The 27,304-nt window shown below is 36.4% G+C and overlaps 1 protein-coding gene across 2 annotated transcripts in view; it reads left to right on the top strand.

Annotated features, from left to right (window-relative positions):
* Gtdc1 (glycosyltransferase like domain containing 1) overlaps positions 1-27,304 on the top strand; it is a 299,932-nt gene that overhangs the window by 87,533 nt on the left and 185,095 nt on the right. For both annotated transcript variants that reach the window (XM_051166637.1, XM_051166638.1), the window contains exons 3-4: positions 9,402-9,569; positions 15,720-15,893. In XM_051166637.1, coding sequence (XP_051022594.1) covers positions 9,402-9,569; positions 15,720-15,893 — 342 coding nt within the window. The remainder of the gene's footprint in view (positions 1-9,401; positions 9,570-15,719; positions 15,894-27,304) is intronic.

Here is a 27,304-nt window from a genome sequence, read left to right on the forward strand (position 1 = left end):
TCAGTGTTTGTCTAGTGCTGCATGTTTGGGAACCACATTTGAATTGGGTTCAGCCGCGTGATGAATAATTTGTTCGTGACAGTAATAAAAAAAAAAGGTGTCATTTTATATTACACGTGCAAGAAGGTAAAGTGGCTCCTACTGTCTTTCCTGTATTTGAAGTCTGGTGACCATTATTGACACTTTTTTCTATGATAAGCTGTAGATATATGTGTTGGTTGAATTATTTTAGTTATTTTAACTTATAGCAATGTTAAATATAGTAAAAAGAAATTACCTTCTAATCACAAACTAATATTTATATAAACAGTGAGACTACTAATTCCTAAGTGGATGCCTTTTTTGTTCTTGATTTTTAAATTAATCTCTGAATGTAAATTTATTTTTGTCTCTAGTTGTCTTTATTTTATTTCTGTACTCTCAATCCACTTTGCATCATCAGAAATTGTCTAGTCTTCTTCTATTTTAATGTTATTAGCCATTCATTCTTCATTTTTTAAAGCCAGAAATGCAAAACCCCACCCTATATTAATGTAACTTTACAGCTAAGATTTTATGTCATAGAAATACAGACATTTAAAGTTATAGTTCCCAGAAGAATCCTATTTCAGTCACACTGTATAAACTGATATTAAAGCTGAAATGTATCATCATTACAATAATGCAGAATACTTACACATGCATGAGGACACGGTTATAGTTGTTGAGGGAACCATAATTTTGCATTTTCTAACTTTCTTGTACATACAGTTTCAGCCATAATTTTAAGTTAGTGCATTTTCTTCATTGACTCTAAGGTAATGTTGCTATGTTTATCTTAAATATAAGTTTTCCTTGGCTTTATTTTTTTCCTTCCATATGTCTATAAACCTGTACTCAGATCTGCTATCTCTACAAAGAAAAGTATTAAAAAATCCTGTACAAAAGTAGATTTTTAGCTTCATGTATGGTGATATTCTGTCCGCAGGCCCACCCTCCACACACACATGTAAGCGCACACACAAACACAGCCTCATACACTTATGCTGCATTCTGGCACATTATAGAAGCAGGTATCATATCACTACCTGCTGTTGAGTGTGTTGACGATACTGAATTATTTATTCTATCTTCTTCTGCACTATCCAAATCATTTGGGGTACTTTGACACATTTTGGTCTCTTCCATATGGATACTTCATGGTGGCAGAGTTGCCAGATGCTCAGGTTTTTGTAACAGTCTTAGTTTTTCAAGGAGCATTCTTGGGAGAATCTCATCTTCCTGTTGATTCCTATGGAGTGGTAAAGTACGAACATTTATTTCAAAGTGTTTTTCAAAGCAAAGAATTTTTATGAGAAAGTTACTAGACTGTAGAACTGGAGGATATGAGCTTTGGGGACCTAGTAAAGGAGCACTTTATCACTGAAATGCTGTGTTCATATTAAAATGGTAACAGTAGGACTGTATATAAATGTGATGATAAACAAATTCAGCATCTTTTGTCATTTAAAATATCAAAGGTTTGCTGTTACATAGCTTCAGCTATTTATTTATATTCCAGTTTCCCAAAAGCAAAGATAAAGAGTAGCATGTCAATACACTTTAGCTTTTTTTCCTTATTAACTACACAGACTCATATACTGTATATATGTGTGTGCATATATAAATATGTTCACAAATAGGCTATGGATAATTTATGTGTGCTAAATATTTGGTAAATTAATAGAAAGTGAGCATACATGATCCAAGGCACGTTTTTCTTCTCTTTCTGGGTAAGTAGATATTCACAACCTCCTGTTCTCAAACCTTTTAACTTTGAGTGCACACTGAAATATCTTTGAGTGCCCATTTCAAGGGTTTCTTTTTTATGCCAAAGGCCAAATTTCAATTTCTTTTTTGTTTGTTTTATGACGTTCTACATAATCCCTGACACTTGGAGACTATATTGTAGAGGAATATTTTGTGTGTTGTATGGATTTAGCAGCTATCATTGAAAATCTGATTGGCCAATTAATTGGACAGAGAGGGAGAGATGAGGAGAGCGATGGGGGAGGGTTGAAAGTCAGGACTGTCTGAGAGAGGGGTGGGAATTCCAAGAAGGAGAAGGAGGAAAGTCCTTTTGCCATGCGACATGGAGCGGGATAGACATGATTGTGGGACTGGGAAGATTGCTGGCCTCTTGCCTAGATGAGGCAAGGTGGACCTAGTAACTTAGATGAGCTTGTTGAGAGTCTCCTTGTGGTGTGCCTGTTCTCTCCAGGTCCTTCTATCCCCCAACTCTTCCATAAGACTCTGTGCTCCCTTCTAAAGTTTGGCTGTGAGTCTCAGCATCTGCTTTGATCCCCCTCCAGTGGAGTCTTTAGAGGACCTCTATGGTAGGCTCCTGTCCTGTTCCTGCTCTTCAGCCACTTCCTGTGTCTGTTCCATTTGCCCTTCTGAATGAGAATTAAGCACCCTGTCTAGGGCACTCCTTTTTATTTAGCTTCTTTAGGTCTTTTTATCATAGCATGGTTATCCTGTATTATGTGGCTAATATCTGCTTACAAGTGAGTATATACCATACGTTTCTTTCTGGGTCTGGATTATCCAACTCAGGAATGCTCTTTTCTAGTTCCATTCATTTTCCTGCAAATTTCTAGACTTCCATGTTTTTAATAGCTGAGTATTATTCCATTGTGTAAATGTACCACAGTTTCTCAATCCATTTTGGTTGAGGGACATCTAGGTTGTTTCCGGATTCTGGCTATTACGAATAAGGCTGCTATGAACATAGTTGAGCAAATGTCCATTGTACAGTGGAACATCTTATGGGTATATGCCCAGGAGTGGTATAGCTGGGTCTTGAGGTAGAACTATTCCCACTTGTCTGGGAAAGCACCAGATTGATTTCCGAAGTGGTTGTATAAGTTTTCACTCCCACCAGCAATGGAGGAGTGTTCCTCTTTCTCCACATCCTTGCCAGCATGTGCTATCACTTGAGTTTTTGATCTTAGCCATTCTGATGGATGTAAGATGGAATCTCAAAGTTGTTTTAATTTGCATTTCCCTGATAACTTAAGAACATTGAGCATTTAAGTGTTTCTAGGCTATTTTGATATTTCTCTGTTGAGAATTTTCTGTTTAGCTCTGTACCCCATTTTTTAAAATTGGGATTATTTGGGTTGGTGGTGTTTAATTTCTCAAGTTCTATTTATAGTTTGGATATTATCCCTTTGTCGGATGTAGGGCTGGTGAAGATCTTTTCCTAGTCTGTAGGCTGTCAGTTTGTTCTGTTGACAGTGTCTTTTGCCTTATGGAAGCTTTCCCTTTCATTGTTGATCTTACTGTCTGATCTGTTTAGTTTGGTTCAGAAAGTTGTCTCTTTTATCAATGAATTCAAGACTTTCCCCCACTTTCTCTTCTAATAGATTTAGTGTATCTGGTTTTATGTTGTGGTTCGTGTTATTTTGATGTTAGTCGTGTGTGTGCGTGTGCGTGTATGTGTGTGTGTGTGTGTTTCCTTCCGTTGTGTTTTTGGGGATGTGGAGTTATTTATTTCCCGTTTTCCTGGGTGATGTGATATAATTATGATATAATAGAGTAGAAAAAGAAGAACATGTCTCTGAAGTTACAGTGTAATTTAGATTGCATTGGGTGATTTTCATGGCTATATTAGACATTTCTAATACTATTTGGTATTGTTTTATATAGTTCACTTCCCATACCTATGTAATACTAGTTAATTTATAGATTAAAAAAAAGAAGTCATTGATTTAAGGTATCAAGAAAACCCAAATAAAATGATAGGGTTGTTTTTCTTTCTTTCTTTCTTTCTTTCTTTCCTTCCTTCCTTTCTTTCTTTCTTTGTAAAATTTCAATATATATATACAGACCTTTTTCATTTACAATTTATTCTATTTAATCTTGAAATAAACTGTCTTTGATTTTTTCTTTTCTCTGACATAGATAGAGAAATTGAAATTAGAATTTTCTCATGAAAACTCCAGGAAATCAATGTTTATAAAAATGTTTATCTTTGAAGTAAGAATATAAAAGGTCACAGTCTTGGAACTCATACCTTCAGCTTTTACTTTTGGAATCAGTGGACTACATTACTGAACATTTTTTTCCTCAAACATCTCTTGAGTGCCTATTATATACAGTAATGTTTTGTGGCTTTGACATTTGTAGTGATTGTCTGTTGCTACCCTTGTAATCAGAGTGATATACAAAATAGGAACATCAGTAGTACTAAATTATTTGTGGTCGGTACTTTTCAAAATGGTATACACCAATTTCAGAAAAGATCTAGAATAAACGTCTTAGATTTAGTGAAATGAACATAATAATAGTAACAACCTAAAACAGTAATAATCTCTATGAAAATAGAAAAAAAAAGTCACAAATCAAGCAATTAAAAAACAAAGTAGAGGAAGACATTCAGGAGAACATGTTCAGGACCTGGACAGATGGATCAGCAGTGAAGAGAGATTTCTGCTCTTCCAGGGAACCCAGATTGCTTTCTAGCAATGATATCAGGCATCTTCCAATGGCCTATAAATCTAACACCTAAGGTTCTGACATGCTTTTCTGACATCTGTAGGAAACTGTACTCTAGACTTTTTTTTTTTTTTTGACATACAAAGCTTAAAACAAACAAAACAGCTTCAAAAAAAAAAAGGCAAATGTACATAAACTAAAAAAAAAAAAAAAAAAAGGATTTTAAAATCTATTATATAATGAATCTAGAAAGTATCTTAGTTTGTAATGCATAGTTGTAGTAGGAGAAGTGACTCTATTTTCAGTGTTTGTTTATCCCTGCATGACTGTAGAAACAACTCAGTTGAAGCAGGTTTTATTATTGTTGTGTTGAGTATTTTAATTTTTTTTGTGTCACAAATTTCAATCATAAATGACGAAATTGCTCAAATGCTGCCATGGGCCTTCCTCTGCTTTCCTCATTGTCACCAAGCATATATAACTTTGAGCTTTCTTATCTACACAGAATGACAGTGTTCTAGCTGTACTGGTCTGTATTTCCTTAGATATGTGTAGATGTAAACAAAACTAGTAGTGGTATGATACTTGTATCCATTAACTTGCATCTCCAGCCTTTTGACTTTACAGAGCTTAGAAATGAACACCAGAGACTCTAGAGTGGAGTGAACTAAAGGGCAAAGTACATTCCAATATAAAATATCATGTTGCTGCTAAGGAATTGTCATCAACCAAGATTTGAATTACAAATATTTCACATATTAATTATTTTAGTTTATGGCACTAAATCACTATATGAAGTGTTCTCAGAACACTTTGTAAGATAGATGTCTTTGAATGTTAATTGACTAATTCCTTTAAGACTGCCAATCATAAATCCCAAAAGATGACAGAAATTATTATTATGTTATTATACATTCTTTATCTTTATACTAAGATGACATCCAACTTTCCCTATGAGTTGTTTGGATTACATTTTGAATACTTGATATAGTAGAACAAAAAAAAAAAAAAAAAAAAAAAAAAAAAAAGAAAGAAAGAAAATAATACCTGAAGCATCATTAGGAACTTAAGAAGAAATTGATGGGCTCAATGAAAACTGACATCAAATAACACTTTAGAATTGGATTGGGTTTTTAACTATAATGAGGTATGAATGTTTTCAAACTTCCTCTTTTAATGGTAGGAATGATGATTGCATTGAGCACTTTGAACAAAGAATCAACTAGGTTTTTTTTTTTTTTCAGTGTTATTGAAGGAATAAAGGAATAACTGACTTATACAAAGATAATTGTTAAGAAGAGGAAACAAAGATTCAAGGTGTGCCATATTAGGGAAATCCAAGGATACTAAAGTAAATAACAACAGGTCTAATATGTCTCATCAAAGAGTTTATATACTTGAATGGAAGGAAACGGGCTAACATGTGATATTAGAGAAACATTTAGAAAAGGCAGTTAGTAAACTAAATTTAACATTTTTTAACAGATGGATGTGATGGCTTACTTCATTTGTCTAATCTTTAGTTTTCTTTCTCTTATATGGTCTTCACACATATACATAAAGAAGAGGTCTGCTTTCAAGTAGAACACACCATTAGAATGGATGCTCTAGTGAGGTCACGCTGTTCAGTGTGCAACTTGCTTACTTCATTTCCCTGCTTGACTATGGCTAAGAGAGGACTAGGGTTCTGGTTTTTCACTGTCATGGGAAAAGTCCCATGATTCTGTAAAGTAGAAAAGTAATTAAAAGTTATCTGGTGTATAAATTAATCTTTTTTGGTAAAATGTATAAACTAGAATAATACAATTATAACTTATCATATAAGGAAACTCAATATTTATTAGGTGCCGGAGAGTTGGGTATTGACTAAAATAACACATTACAAGAATTTGCTTTTTGTTAAAGGCCTACTTAAGCTATGTGAATTTTATTTAAGTATGCATTTAGAATATATATTCATATATGCACATATGTATGTAACAACAACAAAAAAAGAGGCTATGAATTTGAAAGAGATTGGGTGGGAGTTCATGGAAGAATTTGGAGGGATGAAACAAGAGGACATGATGGAATTATGTTATCATCTTAAAAATTAAAAAAATAGAAATAATAAAAATACCCCCAGTTCATGTGTATCAGAAATGCTAAATTGCATTGTGCTCTTCAGTTATCTGTAATAAAAGCTTTGCTTAAAAAAAAATAGCATCTCATTTTTAGTTGTGTTTTCTGTTAATGTAGTCAGTAATTGCAAGCACAGAAAAGCCTACTGAGAAGATTTTATGGATCAAGATAGAGATAGCCTAGTTCACCAGAGTTCAGGTCTAGTGGCCATAACAGTGAGTGTAAACCCTCTGCTCTGTTCGGCACTGCATATTTGTGCTGTCCAGGATGCAAAAATATACATTTCAGAGATTGTGCTCATATTCCTACAGTGCTTAGGTAAATTTCAGTATCTTCCTTATGCATTAGGCAAAGAGAAGAACAAGTATATGGCTCTTATTCAAAATGAGAAGAATTTCTTTATTTTAAATTTCATTACAACTAAGAAACAATAAAAGCATGTATATGGATACAATTCCAAATCTATGAACTGATGTTAATGGGCTTATAGCACTGAGCCATTTTAGTTAAACAATTATAATAGCAACTTATTAGTACTTGGGCAAAATGGTAAGCTAATGTTACAGCTGTTAATTTGAATTTAGTAGACATTTTAAATATAGGTTTCTTTTACAGAGATAAAAGTTCCAATTTAAAGCTCTTCGGTGGTCTAAAAACAGCTTTGTTCTGTGGTAGCATTGTAATAAGTACAGATCCAGCTTATACAATGATTGTAGTATGTCATGTTTATGAACGATTGCCTAACTGCTTTCTGTGGGCTTCATGTTAATTTAAAAATATTAAGCATAAAACCTCATAAGATCTTCCTGCTGAGATAAATTGTTCAATTTAACTTGTGCTCAAGCAGTAGCTGTCAGAAATTATCTTGTTCTCAGTGGCTTTTGTTCTCACCTTATGGCCTTTCCTGCCAGAGTCCTACTGTGGGATGATAAAGTACATCTTATGAGGCTTTATTGCTTAAATGGTACCTGAGGCAAGATGAACATTGGTGGCTGAGGGCTAGCTCCTGGCTGAGTGATGCCTTTCATTGTGCAATGGTCAACTTTAAAAAACTGGTAGTGGATTATAGCTAGTGCATTCTTTTTGCGGGCATTTGTTGCTTGTGTTTGTAGAGTTAAAAATTCAAGGAATTGCCATGAGTTTAGCACATTACCAATGAAAAAACAAAGGGAAATCCTTAACTAGTGATCAAGATAAAGAAATGCTGTCTCACCATTTGTTATGAGGTTTAAGTAATTTCCTGATGATTGAGCACACTTTAGGAAATGTTGGTGTTGTAGGGTCAAATTGGTATGATTGAACATCATTGATAGTTTCCTCCTGAATATATTGATCCATGCTAAGGAAAATCTTATATCAAAGTACCAGTTGGATTATGGCTGAAAAGTAAATAGATGTTAATACAATAAATATATAAATACATTAGTAAAATAAATGTTAAATGAATTTTTCTTTTATTTAATAATATTCCTCCAAATCTGTCACATTAACATATATAACTTATCAAGACTTGAAAGAAGACAGTGAGTAGCACACAAACTGAATTCCTGTTTATGCTGTGTATACTTAGTAATAATCATTGCTTTTGTGGGAAAAGGCTAGTGCAGATTATGTAAACACCTGAAGCTAATTATTGGGCTTGTCTGAAAGGCAGAGGGGTTTATACTAGCTGGAATAATTTGAATAACAAAGGTGGTATTTGCTATTTAAGTCTAGACAAGCAAAAGTATTTGCATGGTATGTTACCTGCAATCTTGTAACTGTGCAACATTGGAAAATTTTCAGCATTTCTGCGTTGGCACTGATTATTAGTGTGATTGTATTCTTTACTCAATTTTTCGTACCTAACCTTTAAAGTACTAAGCTAGAAGGGTTGTCAAATGCTCTCAGCTGTCCATGTGCTGCCTCTTTTTTGTCTTTATATGTGGTAGGCATCCCATCAGGGAGACCTTTCCAAGCTCTCTAAATCTCTTATTGCTCCTTTTGTGTTTGTTCCTCTAACTCTGTGTATATGATTACATGAGAGTCACTAGTCATCTTCCTGGACTGTCATAATCGACATTTCTGTTCTTCCCAGCTTGCCTCTCTCACACAGTAGGCATTTAAGTAAATGTAGAGTGAGAGCAAATAAGTATTTGGATTTATTTATAGACACAGATAGATAAACTCCAGGTTTTTCTACAATCAATGTATAGTCATTTTTTATTTGGTTCTATAAGGAGCTTTACCTATCTAGTGCCAGCCATTAGCAGTCAATAATAGAAGAAAAAAAGTTTTTTTTTTAGCCTAAGGATTATTTGATACTTTACAAGATGTACTGAATATACATGCTAAGAGAAAAGACCACACTCAGTAAGTATTTTGCATAAATCAAATAGGATTTTGTCAACACATAAACAGACCTATGCTGCTTGTATATTGGATTTCAGTAGTTGGTTGCATAAAGAAGGCAAGTGCAATGAAACTGGCAGCAAAATATTCCCCAAGCAACCTTATCTCTGTTCTTTTTGTCCTTCAGATAGAACCTTTCTTGCCCTTTTCAGTAAAATGCAGCCAGTTTTTGGTTTTTTTTTGTTTTTTTCCTTCTTCCTGTCCCTCAGAAACTGAGCTGAGCTGAGACCAATGAAATCTGGAGTTTTATAGTTCTTAGCAGTTGTTTTTTTAAAGATCAGAACTGAGACTGCTTCTGCAGGGCACTATATGGCCACAATTTATATGATCCTATAGGACTCTGTGTTTCTTGTGGTGGGAAGGGGGAGGAGAGAAGGCAAAGGATGGCCTGTGAAGCACACTTAGCACACTAAACCTTCATTCTTTCCTAGGACCCTCTTTGCAAGCTCAGTACTTAACCTGACTGAACTAGCTGCCCTTCGGCCTGACCTGGGAAAATTGAAAAAGATCTTATACTTCCATGAAAACCAATTGGTATATCCTGTCAAGAAATACCAGGAGAGAGATTTTCAATATGGATACAACCAAATTCTTTCATGGTAGGTATAGCTTGTATAAAATTTGGTTTTTGCCATCTTTCTCTCCCCCTCTCCCTCTCCCCCCCCCCCCTGCCCTTCCTGCCTACCCTCTCCCCTCTTCCCTCTCCCCTGTTCCCTCTTCCCAGAGTTTTTCTCTGTAGCCTTGGCTGGCCGGGACTTGCTTTGTGGACCAGGCTGGCCTCAACTGTGTGTCTGCAGTTATCAATATCTCTTCCAGAGTAGCTTATTTGTTCTTTATGGTCCATGGGAGCATGGATCATGGGTTTCCACATGGCTCTGGCATCTGCACATAACACAAACAGGGCTCCCAGTTGCAGTAGGGCCACATACCCAGACAAGGCCTTCTGATGCAGCTGGGGTTACAGAACATTGGAATGGATTCAGGCCTCAATCTGTCCAGCCTTTAGTGGCAATTTCAGCCACAAATATCAATTCAGACCTGATGCAGTAAGACCACGGACCCAGACATTGCCCTCTGTGACAGCATGGGCCCAGATATCACCATGGACTTAGGTGGCAGAGCAGGTCACTCAGATAAGTATGACCCTCAGTCACAGCACAGCCCATGAACATCAGCATGGCTTCAGACTACAGTACAGACCTTGGTCATTTTTGTGGCCTCTGGTGGTAGCTAAGGTGTTTTGTTTTGTTAGGGTTTCATTGTTGTGAAGAGACGCCATGACAGTTTAATCAGAAAACATTTAACTAGGGCTGGCTTACAGTTTCCAAAATTTAGTTCATTATTATCATGGTGGGCAGCCTGGCAGCAGGTAAGCAGACATGGTGCTGGAAGAGCTGATCTTGATCTGTGTCTTGATCCACAGACACAAGGGGACTGTGCCTGGACATAGCTTGAGCATAGGCGACCTCAAAGCCCACCTCCCCAGTCACTTCCTCCATACAAGACCACACCTAATTCCAACAAGGCCATACCTCCTAATAATGTCACTCCCCATGGGCAAAGCATCAAACACAAGAAATTATGGGGCCATATCTATCCAAACCATCATACATGGACCAAAGACATTAACACAGACCCAGCCAAAGTAACACCACAGCCCCAGGTTGATAGTACATGCCACCCATATTGATGTGGCCCCTGGTGGCAGCCTTGCCCATGGACATGGCTTCAGGCTGTGGCACAGATCATGGATATCTATGTGGCCTTCGGTGGTGATACAGGCTATGGACATCAGTACAGACCTGGACCCAGTAATGCTATAGACCCAGACATGGCCCTCTGCAGCAGCAGGGGCCTGAACTTCACAGTGGCTTCAGTGGCAACGTAGGCTACTCAGATCTTTATGACCTCTGGTGCCAGCATGGCCCACCAATATCACCATGGTTTCAGACAGCAGCAAAGGCCAAGGACCTCTACTTGGCCTTCAGTGGTGAGAGGGGCCACAGACAACAGCCCAGACTTAGACATGAACCTCGGTGGCATCCCTCACCTGGACACCACCATTGTCTCTGGTGACAGAGCACCACTCACATTAGTGTGGTCCCAGGGGCAGCACGGCCCACAGACATCTATGGATTCAGGTAATAAACATCTATCTGCATGTCTTTAGGTGATAACACAGTCCTTGGACATCAGCCCAAATCCTGGCCACATCAGGCCCATTGACCCATACATGGCTCTTAGCAGTTTCAGGGACATGGTGGTCCTTTGAAGGTCCATTTTGGGCCTTTATCATCATCCAGAGCTAGGGTGATCCCACAGCCAGGCAGCTTGTTCTGGTACTGAGTCTGCATCTGCTTAATCTCCCAAACTGCTGCTGCACACAATGCTGTTGACCCCCCTGGGCAATGACATGATCCACTTTGGACCTCAGCGTGGTCTGTCTGTCTGTCTGTCTGTCTCTCTCTCGCCCTCTCATCACCACTGTCATGTCACCAGTTCAGCCTCTCTCAAAGTTCATGCACTGCTCTGCGCCCCCATCATTCCTATCTCTCTGTCTCCTATTCTATCCTCTTAGTGGCTACTACTGGGGGCTCACTGTCCTGTGTGGGCAGGGGGCCATTTCTGCCTTTTTTACCACAATTTTTTTTTTTTTTTTTTTGGTTTTTCCAGACAGGGTTTCTCTATATAGCCTTGGCCATCCTGGACTCACTTTGTAGACCAGGCTGGCCTCGAACTCACAGCGATCCGCCTGCCTCTGCCTCCCGAGTGCTAGGATTAAAGGCGTGCACCACCACGCCCAGCTTTTACCACAGTTTTTAAGAGCTCTCTTCAGTGGCTTCCAGTCTAGGTTGTTACTTTGGGGGAGTGAGGTGAGAGTTGTCACCGAAGCCTTCTCTGTCTCTCTTTCTCAACTGTGAGTCTGCAGTCATCAATACCACTGCAGAAGAAGCTTCCTTGTCCTTTACAGTCAGCAATAGCACAGATCATGGACTTCCACATGGTAAATGGTGAGAGTACTGACCGTGGACATCAACCTGGCCTCAGGAGACAGCATGTGCCACAGACCTAAGCGTGGTCTCTGGTGGCTGTATGGGCCACAAGACACCATCATGCCTTCAGGCAGCAGCCCAGCCCACAGCATCCAGATGGCCTTCAGTGCCAGCACAGGCCACAAACATCAACAAGGCCTCTGCTATTCTTTTTATGAAATACTCATACATAGACCAATCATCTAATTATATGTTGAACCACTTATTTTACTGTTTTATATAACATTCAAAATAAAATAAAAGCTGTTGACAAGGCTCTTTCCCTCTTCCCCTACTTCCTTGAATTATTAAGTTGTAGAAAAGCCAGCAAGTTCTTTCATCAGGTACTTCCACTGTATTAAGCTAACATTTAATAGAGACGTTAAAATTCAGTAGATTAAATAATTTTGTAGCTCCTACTTTTGTTTGTTTATTTTATTGCTTCAAAGACAAAAATCTGGATAATATGGAATGTGAATGTTCCAGTGTTTCTCATACCCTTTCCCACTGAATTTTATAAAATACGAGCCCGAAAATACCTGCTATTTCAAAGGGGAAGTCCTTGCCTGTCGCTACACCAATACAGTATTTTCTCTTGATGATCGCAGTAAGCCATTTAGAACAACCGCACCGGCTGTGCTGCAGAGTCCTGCTGCGTCACTGGAGCAATCACATGAAGTCAACTTGGAAGTCATTGTGTACATTACACAACTTTATTAGCCGTTATTAGTTACAAGCATTGATGATGTGTTTGGAAAGACCTTGCTAGTCTGTTCCTTAGTTTAGTTGACAGAAAAAAAGCTATATGGTACTAATTGTGCTTTGGGCATTTTGTAAATGCTTTCCTGCAGTCATGTTTACAAGCTGCTTCAATTGTAAGGAGCAGTACTATCAAACCTGTAGACCTGCAGTCAAATGTCTCATAAAAAGCAACGATTTAAAATTTTTATAATAAAATTAAAATACTTCATTTTATCTTGAAATGGCAACAGGAAAATATGTTTTCAAAATGAAAATGAGGTGCTGGAGAGATGGCTCAGTGGTTGAGAGCACTGGTTGATCTTCTAGAGTACCCAGGTTCAATTCCCAGCATCCACATGGCAGCTCATTCCTGTGTATAACTCCGGTTCTAGGGCTTCTGACACCCTCACAAAGACACACATGTAGGCAAAAAACCAATGAACATAAAATTAAAAATAAATTATATATTGAAAACAATGAAAATGAACTCGCCTTGTAGTTTATCAATATATAAAACATTGGTCATGTTTTTGTGGTTCTTGAATTAGCAACATTTTCTTTTTCAGATCTATGTTTTTATTACTTTGAGAAATCATGAAGAAGGAATTAAGTATTTTTCCCTTTATAGATGGCCTTAAAGTTAATGGATGTTACACCCACTCACATCAGGGAAGAACACGTGAAAAAGAATATTTCTGTAGACCAGTGTGAATCTTTAACAACATAGACTAAATATGCTAATTACTTAATAGTAGTTATGTTGTTTGCTTGTTGTGGGCAGATACTAAATAAAAATACCAGCTTAGTGCTGATTTTTCTTTTTCCTCATTAGGAGAGACAATGAAAACGCGCCTATGATTTTCAGCATTTCTCCTTTGGAGAGTGAGCTGACAGACAAGCTTGGAGGGAAGTGACTAGACTACATCATCATTTGGCTTCATAAAAGGAAAAAAAAAATTCACACTTGTCCAGAGGAAAAATAAGAGTGTCAGAAAGCAGCCCTGCTTCAGTGTCTTTGAAAAGTATGGCTGCTTCTTCCAGTGCTTCTTTTGTGTTTCTGCTGACTTCTGCTTTTGTTGGCACTGTCAGATTTCTTTCTGGACTGTGTGACAGTTAAGGATTTTAAAGGTGACTGACAGAAGCTGCCACCTTAAACAGAGGTTTCACTAGCCCTCTGACTTATGAACATATGTTATAACTATGTATTATGACCCGTTGCTCACTATTAACAATGTATGACATATGGTACAAACAGACTAGCTGCAAAACATTCTTCAATTTTCAGTATATTATTGTATTTGTTTCCTTATTGCTTAGTTTTGTGTCAGCACTTTTGGGACATTCCTTTGTATTATCCATATTGTTGTTGCCTCTGTTCCCCAAATTTTCACCAGCTAGGAGCTGGGGAAAAAAAAAAAGTCCAGGCAAAAAAGCAAAGAACTGGCCAGTCAGTGAGCCTTTTGTTGGGTTTTTGTTCTGCTGTATATTTATAATAGCAAACCTTCCTGCCTTAGTAAGTATGTTGTAAACAATGCCAAGGATTAGCTGTGGCATTCATGTTTTATCTTTAAGCTTTGCTTGTAATGATCAATTATAGACTTATGGACTTATATACTTCTTTTTCAGTCTTACTGATGTATTAATTTCAGGATGAAATAAAGCTAACCTTCTTATGGAATTGTCCATTAATGCTTAATTATTGGTTAATCAATTTTTAAAATTTGCTTTCTGTGTTTTGATAAACATGATGGCCAACAGGAATGTGGGGAGGACTGGGTTTATCTCCTCTGATATACCACAGTCCACCATCCAATCCCGTGCATTCAGAGAAAGGCTTCCAAGTTGAAGTAGAAACTGAGAAACACTGATCACTGCCTTGTTCTTGGGTCGGTCCCATTTTATACAGCCTAGGCATACCTGCCTATGGATGGTACCACCCGTAGTGGGCTCCACCTTCCCAAGATCAGTTAGTCATCAAGAAAATGCCGCACAAACAATGGGCATGGCCAATCTGATAGAAGCACTTGTTCAATTCAAGTTTCCTCTTTTTAGGTATGTCAAGTTGACAACCAAGAGAAACCACTATAGACATTTTCAAGAATCAAATCTTATTAAATCAGTTTTTATTCATATTACAATTTTCGGTTTTATCCATCTTATCCACAGCCACCATTGGTGTTAAAGACAATGTAATAGATATTAAGAAAATTACTAATATTTTTATGTCATCTAAAAATTGCTTTCATGTTTTATTTAAACAATGTTTTATATTTTAAAAAATACTAAAGAGAAAGTTGATGTATCAGAATCAAGCATCAACATTACATTTGTTTATTTCTAAAGATAATCAATTGTGGTCATTTATTCTCTTATATAACATATAAAATAATAAAAATATAATAAATCCTAATTTTTCTACTTTCATAACTATTTTGAACATAGAGTAATAGCAAAATAAATTACTATCACCCCATGTAGTACCAAAACTTAGAAACAACATAATTTCCACAGACAAAGGCTAAAACAGGAAATGGACTTTAACTGAATAGTGTTGAGGGCATCATGACCCCATAGGAAAAAGCCTCATGTGAGGTAGTTTCCTTTGGCATGGTAAGAAAGCTGGAAACATTTTGTCCTCTGTAGTATAGTACACAGAGACATGGTTAGGATCCTGTACTTGGTACTGATAATGTGAAAAGTTAGTGGCATTTAGGGAAATAGGCATTAGTTTGACATCTTATGGGATTTTATTCAATTATCCAATTTCTCTCTGGCCAGTCTTGCTTGAAGCCACCAACCCAACCTTTTATGTTTATGATAAAATAGTAAGAACTAGTATTTATATTAGCTGCATATTCATATATACTATTGCAAAGTGTTCTTTGCCAATCTGAGGTACACCATAAACTCTGGTCAGTATGCAGAGGCTTATAAAATAATTTATAATAAATTTGCATTTGCCTTTTCTCTTTACAGTTTGGTGGCTGATGTGGTGGTATTCAATTCCAATTTTAATATGGAATCATTTCTCACTTCCATTGGGAAATTTCTGAAGCTGATTCCTGACCACAGGCCTAAGGATCTGGAAAGCATTATCAGACCCAAGTGTCAAGTTATTTATTTTCCCATCAGGTTTCCTGATGTGAGCAGGTCAGTGAGTTTGATTATGTTTTTGATATTTTCTCATAAATCATGTGTATAGAAATTTTTATTCTTTTTGCCAACTTTGACTTTTTCAATATAAGTGTAGTTAGAGTTCTATCTCTCCATAATGTGATTTACAGAAATTTTTGATGATCATGTATCTACCCTATCATTGAGTCATTCTCCAGAGACGGAAACTTTTCTGTTTTTACTCTTAATTGTTTACCAAATTAGAGCATTTTGGGTTGTAGTCCTTATTGCTTTATTTCATTTCTTTTCTTTTCTTTTTTGGGGGGAGGCTTTGGTTGTTATGTTGCAGAAGTAATTATCAAGCATATTTCTCAACCATTGCGTGCAGTCTAGGCCCACTATTGGTTATACATAACAGTTAGTCCTTTAAGTGCATCAGTGCTAAATCTCATTTCCTGAATGATTTTAATTTATTGTTCTACTTTTTTACTCCCCCTCAACCCCTGTTGCCTCCCCTGAGGGGTTGTATTTTATTTTATTTTTTAATTTATTATAATTTATTCACATTACATTCTTATTGTTATCACCTTGCTCATATCTTCCCATTCTCCCTCCCTCTTCTGTCCTATTACCCTCCCCTAGACCTCTGACAAGGGGATCCTCCTCCCCCATCATCTGTCCACAGCCTATCAAGTTTCATCCAGGTAGCCTGCATCTCCTTCCTCTGTGTGACTGCAGGCACTCCTTGCCAAGAGGAAGTGATAGGGCACCAGAGTTCATGTTATTCCCCATCTCCTCCCAACGCCCACCCTTGCTCAACCTTGGAGAATGAGCTGTCCATCAGCTATATCTGAGCAGGAAGTCTGGGTTCTCTGCATGCATTGTCCTTGGTTGGGCCCGTCCTCGGTCAGATATGCGGCCTTGATTGTCTCCCTCACCTTTTAGGGTCCCTTCCCCCCCCCCACTCTTTCATATAACTCTCAGAGCTCAGCCCAGATTCCCAGGATCTGTTCTGATTTCCTGCTGGGTGGAGTCTTTTAGAGGACATCCATGTTGGTCTAGTATCCAATTATAAGTCTTGGTTATACCAACCCTGGGTCTTGGTTGCCTCACTTATGATGATCTTTTCTAGTTCCATCCATTTGCCTGCAAATTTCAAGATATCCTGTTTTTAATAGTTGAGTAGCATTCCATTGTGTGAATTACCACAGTTTCCTTATCCATTCTTTGGTTGAGGGACATCTAGGTTGTTTTGGGATACTGGCTATTGTGACTAAAGCTGCTATGAACATAGTTGAGCAAATGTTCTTGTTGTATGGTGGAGCATCTTTCGGGAATATGCCCAGGAGTTGTATAGCTGGATCTTAAGGTATAGTTATTCCCAGTGTTCTGAGAAAGTACCAAATTGATTTCCAGAGTGGTTGTACAATTATCAGAATGGATAAGATCAAAAACTCTAGTGACAGCACATGTTGTCTCCAGGAAGTGGAGAAAGGAGAACATTCCTCCATTGTCTGCAGGAGTGTAAACTTGTACAACTGTTCTACTTTCTTAGAAGTGTTCATTTTCACAGTTTGTGTTATCTTAAAAATGACCTAAGCTTTCCAGATTAGGTTGCAGAAACACTGTTGTTTGCTTTCTGACACTCAGAGCACTTTTTAAAAATTCTTTTTTTTTTTTACACATACACACTTATTACACATATATATTTAGTAAACTACATACAGCAAGAAGAGCCATAAAACTATCAGGAGTTATTTTTTATTTTTACAATCAGGAATTATATAAATGTTACATTCATAGTGTTTTGGCTATTTGTATTTCGTAACCATAAAGAAAACATCTTTCCTATCTTGGTGAGTCTAATATTCTGAATGTAAATCAGTATCTATCATATCTCATCTCTAGCAATTTAAAATGTCTGTCTAGACCTAAAACCATCTTAACCCCTAAACAACTAAGCTTAATTGTCTCTTGATAGAGGCACTTAGTCCTATGACCTTCCATCTTAGGATGACCTTTGTTGCATCAAATAGGTTTACGTTGTGATTACATTTTTTTATCCAATTCTAAAAGGTTTTTCATTTCCTTTGTGATTTTTGTCATTCAATAGTGAGTTGTTCATTTTCCATGTTTTTAAAATATATTCTGCCATTTTTTTTTAGTTGTTGGTATCCATCATTACTCCATGATGGTTAGATGAGATACAGTATTTTATTTCACTTTCCCTTTATCTGTTCAGATTTACTTTGTGTCCTAGTATGTCGTCAATTTTGGGGAAAGCTTTGTCCAGCACTGAAAAGAAAATAGAATCTTTAGGGATTTGGTGAATGAAGCCATGTTTTCGGTTTATTTGACTTATGGCCTTATTTAACTCCAGAATTTCTCTGTTTAGCTTTTGTCTGGATGTCCTGTCCTTTGGCCTAAATGGAGTACTGAAGCCTCCCACTAACTCTTTGTTAAGGTCAATATATAGTTTTAGTTGTAGTGGTATTTCTTTTATGGAATTGTGTGTTCTTGTGTTTGGTGCATAAATTTTTAGAATTATAATATCATCTTGCTGAATTTTTCTTTGAGGAGTATGTAGAATCCTTCTTCATGTCTTCAGATTAGTTTGGTTTGAAGTCTTGTTTTGTAAGATATTAAAATAGCTATGCCTTCTTGATTCTTGGTTGCATTTTTTTTGAATAACTTTTTCTATTCTTTTCTCTAAAAGTGAATTCTGTCCTTAATGAGGAAGTATGATTTTTTCTCTTTTAATTGGGGAAATAAGACAATTAATATTGAGTATTATAATTTTGCAGTTTATTATTTTCTGTTATTTTGTTGCTGTTGTTGTTGTCATCATTGTCTCCCCTGACGCCCTCTTTTTGTTGTTGTTGTTCTGTAGTTATTTATTTCTTGTGTCCTCTTGGGTGTAGTTACCCTTCTCTTCAGTCCAAAGTTTTCCTTCTAGCGCCTTCTTGTAGAGGTGGCTCAGTGGGCAAAAATTGCTTAAATTTGTGTTTCCACATTATATTTTCTTTTACTTTGTTTGTATTTGATAGTTTTCTAAGGTAATGTAGTATGGCCTAGCACTTACAGTCTCTCAGAGTTTGTAGACTACCAGTCCAGGTCGTTAAGGCTTTCAGAGATTCCATTAGGAAGTCAAATGCAGTTTGACTGGACCCACCTTCATATCATAATCTTTTCCTTTGCAGCTTTTTTTAATCCTTTATTCCTTCCCTATATTTAGTCCTTTGAGTTTTATGTATCGGAGGAGGTTCTTTTCTGCTCCTGTCTAATTGGTATTTTGTATGTCTCTTGTATCTTGATAGGCCTCTCATTCTTTAGATTTTAGAAAAAAAATTGTACATAATTTTGTTAAAATGTTTTCTGGTTGTCTTCTATCCCTATTATTCATAGGCTTGCTGATTTCATAGTCTTCCAGATTTCTTAGATTATCTGTCTGAAATTTTTTTTCTGTGAGCCATCCATTTCAAGACCTGAAATTCTCACATCTGTCTTGTAATCTGCTTGTGACGCTTACCTGTGTACTTGATACTTGACAGCCTCAATTTTTCACTTAGGTTTGATTTCAGTTGTGTTTTCCTTAGTGATTCTCTTTCCTTGTTAAATTGTACTCTCATGTGTTGGATTTTTTTCATTAATTTCTTTAACTGTTCCTCTTTTTATCGTCTTCTTCAAAGCATTTATTTATATCTTCTAAGGTCCTTGAATGTATCAATAATTGCTATTTTTCAGACATTGTTGTTTTGCAGTCAAATTGCTTTCCTTAGGGCCTGTTGCACTAAGGTTGGTGGTTGTTGAAGGCATTATAATGTCTTGGGTTTTGGTGGTGGTGGTGTGTGTGTGTGTTGGTTTTTTTTTTTTGTTTTTTGATTTTTTGTTTTTGTTTTTTTTGTTTGTTTTTTTTTAATCTGATGTCTAGGCATCTGGTATTTGGACATTTGAGAAATACTTGGTGTTAATATCTGGTACTATCTGCCTGTGTTGGGTGGTTGTTCCATTCTTTGATTGTTGTTGCCACAGTATGGGTCATAGCCAATTATATTGGTTGTGGTGTTCCTAGTAGAGATTATCTCTGCAGGTGTACTGGGGGTCACTGAGAACATAGTGATGGGTTAAAATGAATTATTAGGTCCTAGCTAAGTATGGTGGCTCTATGACTCCTGTTAGGGAGCCATTCTGTCAGAGGACAATTATGCTAAGCTCTAGTTTGCAAGTATGGCAGAGTGTTATTAATAATGTCAGTGGTTGGTTCTCTTCCCTTGGTGTGGGTTTCAGATTGGACCAGACATTGGTTTGATATTCCCTCAATCTCTACTCTATCTTTATCCCTGAACATCTTGTAGGTAGGGTAAATTTGGGGTCCAAATATTTGTGGGTAGGTTGGAGTTCCTCTCACTCCACTAGGAGTCCTGTCTGGTGAGAGGGTGGCCTCTTCAGTCTCAATGACCCCGCTATTAGGGGTCTTAGGTAGAGTCTCCCCATTCCTCTTAGGAACCTAGCTTGTCATAGGTCTCCAGTTGTCTCCGTGATGCCTCTGCCTACGGTGTCTGTTCTCTTTGCAAACCTTCTGTCCCACCTAGTAACTGCTTGAAACAGATATGAGACTCACAGCCAAATATTGAGCAAAGTGCAGGGAGCTTTGTTGGAAGAGTCGGGGGCAGGATAGAAGGACCCAGAAGGAGCAGGTACTCCACAGAAGACCAACAGAGCTATCTAACCAGGGCCCAGGGTCATTGCAGAGACTGAAACACCAACCCTAGGACCATGATGCATGGACTGGACCTAGGCCTCCTACACTTATGTACCTCATGGCAACTTGGTCTTCATGTAGGTCCCTTAGTTAGGGGAGCAGGAGCTGTCTCTGACAAAAGGACTCTGATGAATGCTTTTTGATTACTTACCCCTGGCTGCCTTACTAGGGCAACAAGGAAGACAATGAACTCAGTCCTGAAGTGACTTGATGTGTTGGGGTGGGTTGTTGTTGTTGTTGGGGCTCTCCTTTTCTGAGGGGGAGGGGAGGTGGATAGGAGGAAGAGGAAGGGAGATGGGACTGGAAGGAGAGGAGGGAAAGGACTACAATTAGGACATAAAGCAAATTAATTAATTAATTAATTAAAAAAGAAAAGAAATTACATGTTAGAAACGTCCGTAAAAGTAAGAAAATTCCTTATATACAATAGTATGGTATTTGCTTTTAAAATTTACATTTTATTTTATATTTTAGATTATTTCTAGATTACTTAGAGGCTCTAATATAATGTCAGAACTGTATAAATAGATGTTGTATAGCATTGTTTGCAAAATAATGACAAGAAAAAAAATCTAGAAGTTCATTGAAAGTATTCACTCCACCCCAACCAATGTTTTTGATCTGTTGAAGCTGTAAATGAGGAACTCAAAAGAAAGCTGAATGTACGTACATGTATTTTACAGAAATGTAATTGATTATGTGTAATGAAGTAGTTTTAACTTTTCAAAGCTTTAATTGTTCTGGTTTAAATCTATTATAGAAAGTAATGCTATATGAAGTTTTACACTGTGAGTGTTATTTTATAATTTTTGGTTTTTCATATAACATTTAGAAAAATTTACATATTTGAATAAATATGAGTGGTCAGATTTATCTCAATTATTAGTGCTTTGGGCTTCCAAATAAATACTTTGTTTTCAAATTCTTTTGCATCACTTATGGTCTAAAACGTCATATATTTAATATACTTGTGGCAATCCAGTAGCTTCCTAATTTTGTCCACAAAGGAACTTTGTTAAATAGAAGAAGGTTAGGAAATATTGTGGGCAAGATAACATTTAAGCAGATCTTAACCCACAGTGTTATTTGAATTATTTTAAAATAGTAATTTCTCTTACAGTATTCAAATTTATATCATGTCTGTTATTATTTGCATGAATGACAACCACCCTAATGCCTGCAGTTTTAGAAAAGTATTATTTTGTAGAGATGTGTAAAAATTTCTAGCAGTTCCAAAAGCAAAGGACAGTTGACTAAAAAGAGCAATTGTTGAAACCTTACCCATCTCCCAATAAAGATGGTTTTTATTCATAGAAAAGTGAATTTAAATAAAATTAAAACAGAAGATGTCATTGCATCATTAATAGATATATAGATGATAATTAATGACTATGTGACTATATACAATTGGTATAGTATATATTAATCAGAGAAAGGGAAAAAGCATTCCTCTAACAAAATAAGTAAGGATTGAGTATAAAGTTGTTGTTTGTTAAAACTCTGAAATGATATATCAGGTAGAAATTTAGCAACATTGGGCTGTTGACATCTGTTGCTGCTTTTTGCCCTTCTCAACCCTCTCATGGTCAATGCCTATAAGCTGGAATGCCAGAAATAGTTCCCTTGAAAGTACTTCATAATAGCTTTAAACATTTGAGAGTGGGGAACTTTTGAATGTTTGGCTACATATTTGATTCTTGATTCCCACCGATAGTGCTATTGGAATGTCCCTGAGCCTAGATTCTTTAAGAGTTATGCTTACATTATCTTATCTTATAGGGGTGATGTAGTGATTGAAGAAATCCATGCATTCCAGTGCGTAGTGGACTATCTGGTATGTAAGGAGACCTCTAAATTTAAAAATATTTCATCACTAACTCCTTTACCCTGTTAATATATAACTGCCACATCTATTTCCTCCTGGATTTTGAGACCTGTCTCCATCATGCATCCACCCACCCACCTTCCTACATTGAACACAAACAGATACTCATTCAAGAGGACGGTTTACTGGTTTTCTATGTTACTTATACCCAAATAATTCTTTGACTATGCTGCTGTTCCCTGATCGTCTCACTTTCTCCTTGTCCAGTGTTTACAAAACTTAATGTCTATATTTCATCATTATATTTACTATTATCTTGCTTAGCTTTAATTATCAATTTGATACAATATTAGTTATCTAAAGGCCTCAGTTGCCTAGATCAGATTCACTTGGTGTATTGTGTTGACAGTTGGTATAGAAAGACCCAGGCCTTTGTGGGTACAACCATCTCTAGAAAGGCGGTCCTGCATAAAGATGGCTAAGCAAGAGCCAGTGAGCAAGGCAGAGAATGAACAAGCATTACTCTTTGGTTCTTCTCTCCAGATTTCTATCTTGAGTTCCTCCCCTGACTTTTTTCAGTGATGGACTGTAACTTGCAAGGTGAAATATACCTCTTACTCCTTAATTTGTTTTTTGTTATGGTATTTGTCACAGAAACAGAGATGAAACAAGAACAACTGTTTTGCACATGATCTCAAATCTGTATAATTATTTGTTCCATGTTCAGTGGCAAACCCTTCAATCTACACACATTTCTTTATTTACTGTCTGTGTGCACTCATCAGACTAAAGAAGGATTGCAGAAAGAGAATACATCTCTCCTTATTCACATGCTCTAAGTCCATAGGGCTAATCATACTGGATTTTCTTCTTAGAGACAGTATGTGCCTTTTAAAATTTGTTTAGAAACCTCTAATAGTGGATTTCTGTCTTCATTTTTTTTCATACTTAACAGATGACTTACACATACAAGCAAGCAGACAGAGGCTCTTATAGTTTGCTCCACTATGCCACTCAGTGATATACTTCTGGATATACATTCCTTATCTCCATACCTGTTGCTATTAGAGATAAGTCAACCTTACTTTTGTGTAAGGCCCCATCTGCTTTTTTTCTAGAATCCTTTTGTCTCATACTGAAGGACAGTGCTGGCACTTTTCTCTGTTGTGCATCATTTTTCCTTGTTTGTTTGTTTTATTTTGTTTTGTTTGCTCTTTGGAGCTAGTGGGTGGGAGAGTAAGGCAGGGTTTATGTAGGCTGACATCAGACTTACTGCGTATCTGAGGATGGCCGTGGCCTCCTTATCCTCCTTCCTTTATTATACAAGTATGGGACAAGTGTGAGTCACTATTCTGAACTTAATTTTTCTGTTTTTGAATCATTACTATTTTTCTTTCTTACCTAAAAGCAAACAAAACAAAACAAAACAAAACAAAAAACTCTCTGTTTCTTTCTACTATTGCCCTTTGTTTTTCCTAGTAGCAGAACATCTCAAACAAATGTCTATACTTCCTGCTTCCAGTTTCATTTCTGGTATTCTCTAAAAGATGTAATATTGAAACATTTTGTGTGATAACCTTCAGTGAGTTTTATTCTTCTATATTCTCCATGCTCATTACTTAGTCCTCATCTGCCTTAATAGCAGTCTTTGATACGCACTGACACCTTCTTCAGTTGCCTTCTGGACACAGTCTTTCACTCTTACACAGACCACCTTTTCTGAGAATCCTTTTGTGGTCCCTCCTTATATCTTTTCCGCAGTGACCACTATTGTTTCTTATATATCTAAGGGTTAAATGAGGAAAGAGCCAGGATTGAAATTAAGAGTCAGGAGGGTAACAATGAGAAAACTATACCATGAAACGGAGGTTTTTAAAAAAAGATGATTGGAAGTTAATTAAGATAATGGAATTTAAGTACATTGAAGATTAAAAAGTAACTTGAGTTTAACAATTAAAGGATCTAGGAATACTCCACCTTGAATACTGGCAAAAAATTCTGTATGTATTTTTTTGGTAGACAGTAATTTGGGATTCAAATTTGATGACATCTCTGTGTCTCTGTCAGTGTCTGTTTCTCTGTCAGTATTTTCCAACAAATTTCCCCAAGGAGCAATGGGGAGGGTGTGCCAAAGTGTCTGTCATTTCTTCAGATGACATTCAGTTGGATTAAGGTAAAGAGAGACAAACTTGTGCGACCATGGCTAGCATTCATGTATGCATTGGTCAGTTACTTACTATCTCAGGCCCATCATACTAAGAATAGAAAGTTTGTATTCTTCATTGTGGTTGTACATAATTAATATGAAAGGGTCAGATGCATATGCTTCTATGCTCTAAATCATTCAAATATTTGATTTAATTAGAAAGCTGAATGGAAACTTAGTTTAAGTTTCCTCTTTGAATAAACTGAAGAAAGTGTACTTTAGATTCATTAATATATTCTTTGTGTAAGTTTCATGTTTAGTTTAGACACCATAAAATATATACTTGACATTTGACTCCATTGGAGAGAATAAATTTCATTTATTTCTCTGATGATTTCACTGCTTCACATATTAATAAAATATTCGTAAAACTGCTGAGCCCATAGTGGATAGTCAGTGTTGCCATAAAATGAAGATGAAATGTTGCCTGCAAGATGCCTCATATCAAAGATTTACCTATTGAAGTGGAGACTATGTAAAAAGCATTTCTTTTTACCTACTTCAGACTTTTTTTTTTTTTTTTTTTTTTTTGACAAAAAAAGAGGAAAGTATGTTGGTCACTTAGAATAATCTCATTTCTTGAATTCTTAGGACTTTCTCTTCATTCTTCTCTCTTGACCTGGGTGTGTGTGTGTGTGTGTGTGTGTAAGTAAAACAATGAAGCCAAGCAGAGATTTATGGTCCTTTCCAAATAATTTGGAAACTGAAACAGAAAAATTTTAAAACAGTGTGAAAAGTTTAAGTGAAAATTCTCAGACTGCAAAGAAGAGAATCCCAGTGACTTCTTGAAGGGTTTTTATTAACGAAAACACTGTTTCACATTGCACAGCAGTTATGTGAGAACACAGCAGCAAATGTATAATTTGATAATTTGTGAATGGATCAGACAAAAAAGCAGCCTCACGCCTCCCCAGCATAGGAAGGATGTTCTGTCTGTAGGAGCTCTGTGCCGGGGTGTTGCTAGAAAACACGGCAGTCTCCTTCCCACATGTCATCATAGTTTTCAGATACTTTGAGTGGAGATTAATGTTAAATATATTCCTAAAACTGCATAGGTTTGCTCAAGGCTCAAGTAGAAAAGATTTGTTTTTTATTAATTTAAATGTTTATATATGTTAATTATTTTTGCCTCTCCAAAATGAGTTTAAAATTGTGTGTCATTTAAAGACTTTATTAGAATAAAAATATAGAAAATACCCCAATTGTAAATAATTCCAATGTATAACACTTTCTTTTATTTTGAATGCCTTGTGTATTATTTAAACATTTCATTAATTAATTTATTTTTATTTTTCACACATACATTTATATTATTACACATATATACAATAAAATACCTATAGCAAAAAGAACCACGACACAATCAGGAATTATATAAATGTTACATTCTTAGTGTTTTGGCTATTTGTATTTGACAGCCTTGAAAAAAACATCTTTCCTATCTTGGTGCATCTAAAATTCTGAATGTAAATCAAACTCCATCTCATATTGTCATTATCAACTTAAAACGTCTATCTAGACCTAAAAGCATTTTAACCCCTAATGTAAGATTATTCTACACACACACACACACACACACACACACACACACATTTCTACTCTAATATGAGGTATTGTACCCATATAACTCAATTATAATACAAGGTTTACTCCCAATACTTTGAAAGTGCTATTGCAGGCTGTTTAGGATAAATAAGTTATACAAGTTAACTGTTAGATGATCAAATTATGGTCATGTCAGTTACTAGTCTACTTTTGTCATAAGAATATACATCTTAGGTGTGGCAGATAGATATGATTCTATAGAAAGATAAGGTAGAATAGTTAGATAAGGTCTTCAAAAACCTCAGAGACATGCAGAATATGGCATTTTAAAATGTTTTTATTTTATTTTATTTTATTTTAAAGATTCACTGACAATGAGACAGGTTAACTCCTGGCAACACCCAGCCTAACTCAAAGAGGATGATGAGCATCAAAGAACTTCCTTGTGGACATGGCTTCAAATGTGGCAAATGAGCCACTGGGCAAAATGTCCTCATTTCTACCACAGACAGAATTCTGCCTAAAAAGGAGCACGCTTGGGTGCAGACGTAATTGACAGTCAGACTCTGCCTAGACAGGGTAAGCAAGTCCTCAGTAGTTCCTGCCTCACAAATATGTCTGTCAGATGTATTGGGCCAGAATGCTGAAGAAGATGCTCCAACATTATGGAGAGTTTGGGGTGACTATTCCTGTAGCAAACTGTCTCTGTCATCTTCTCATTTGGAAAGTTGCTAACCTGCACTCCTGGCATACTCAGGTATCAAGTTTATCCTTCTCAAGTCTCTGATGGGGTTGAAGACCAGGTAGCTTACTTTAAAAATATTTTAAAATATATACACTTATGTTATTAATCATATGTATAATAAACTACCTACAGCAAGAAGAACCACAAAGCAACAATCAGGAATTATATAAATGTTACATTCATAGAGTTTTAGCTATTTGTATTTGGCAACCTTGAAGAAACCTTCTTTCTTATCTTGGTATGTCTGAAATTCTGAATGTAAATCAATATCTATAATATCTCATCATTATCAACTTAAAACATCTATCCTGACAAGAAAACATCTTAACCATTAAACAACTAAGCTTAATTGTAAAACTAAACT

The sequence above is a fragment of the Acomys russatus genome, chromosome 24 (genome assembly GCF_903995435.1).
Source record: "Acomys russatus chromosome 24, mAcoRus1.1, whole genome shotgun sequence".
Lineage (NCBI taxonomy): Eukaryota > Metazoa > Chordata > Mammalia > Rodentia > Muridae > Acomys > Acomys russatus.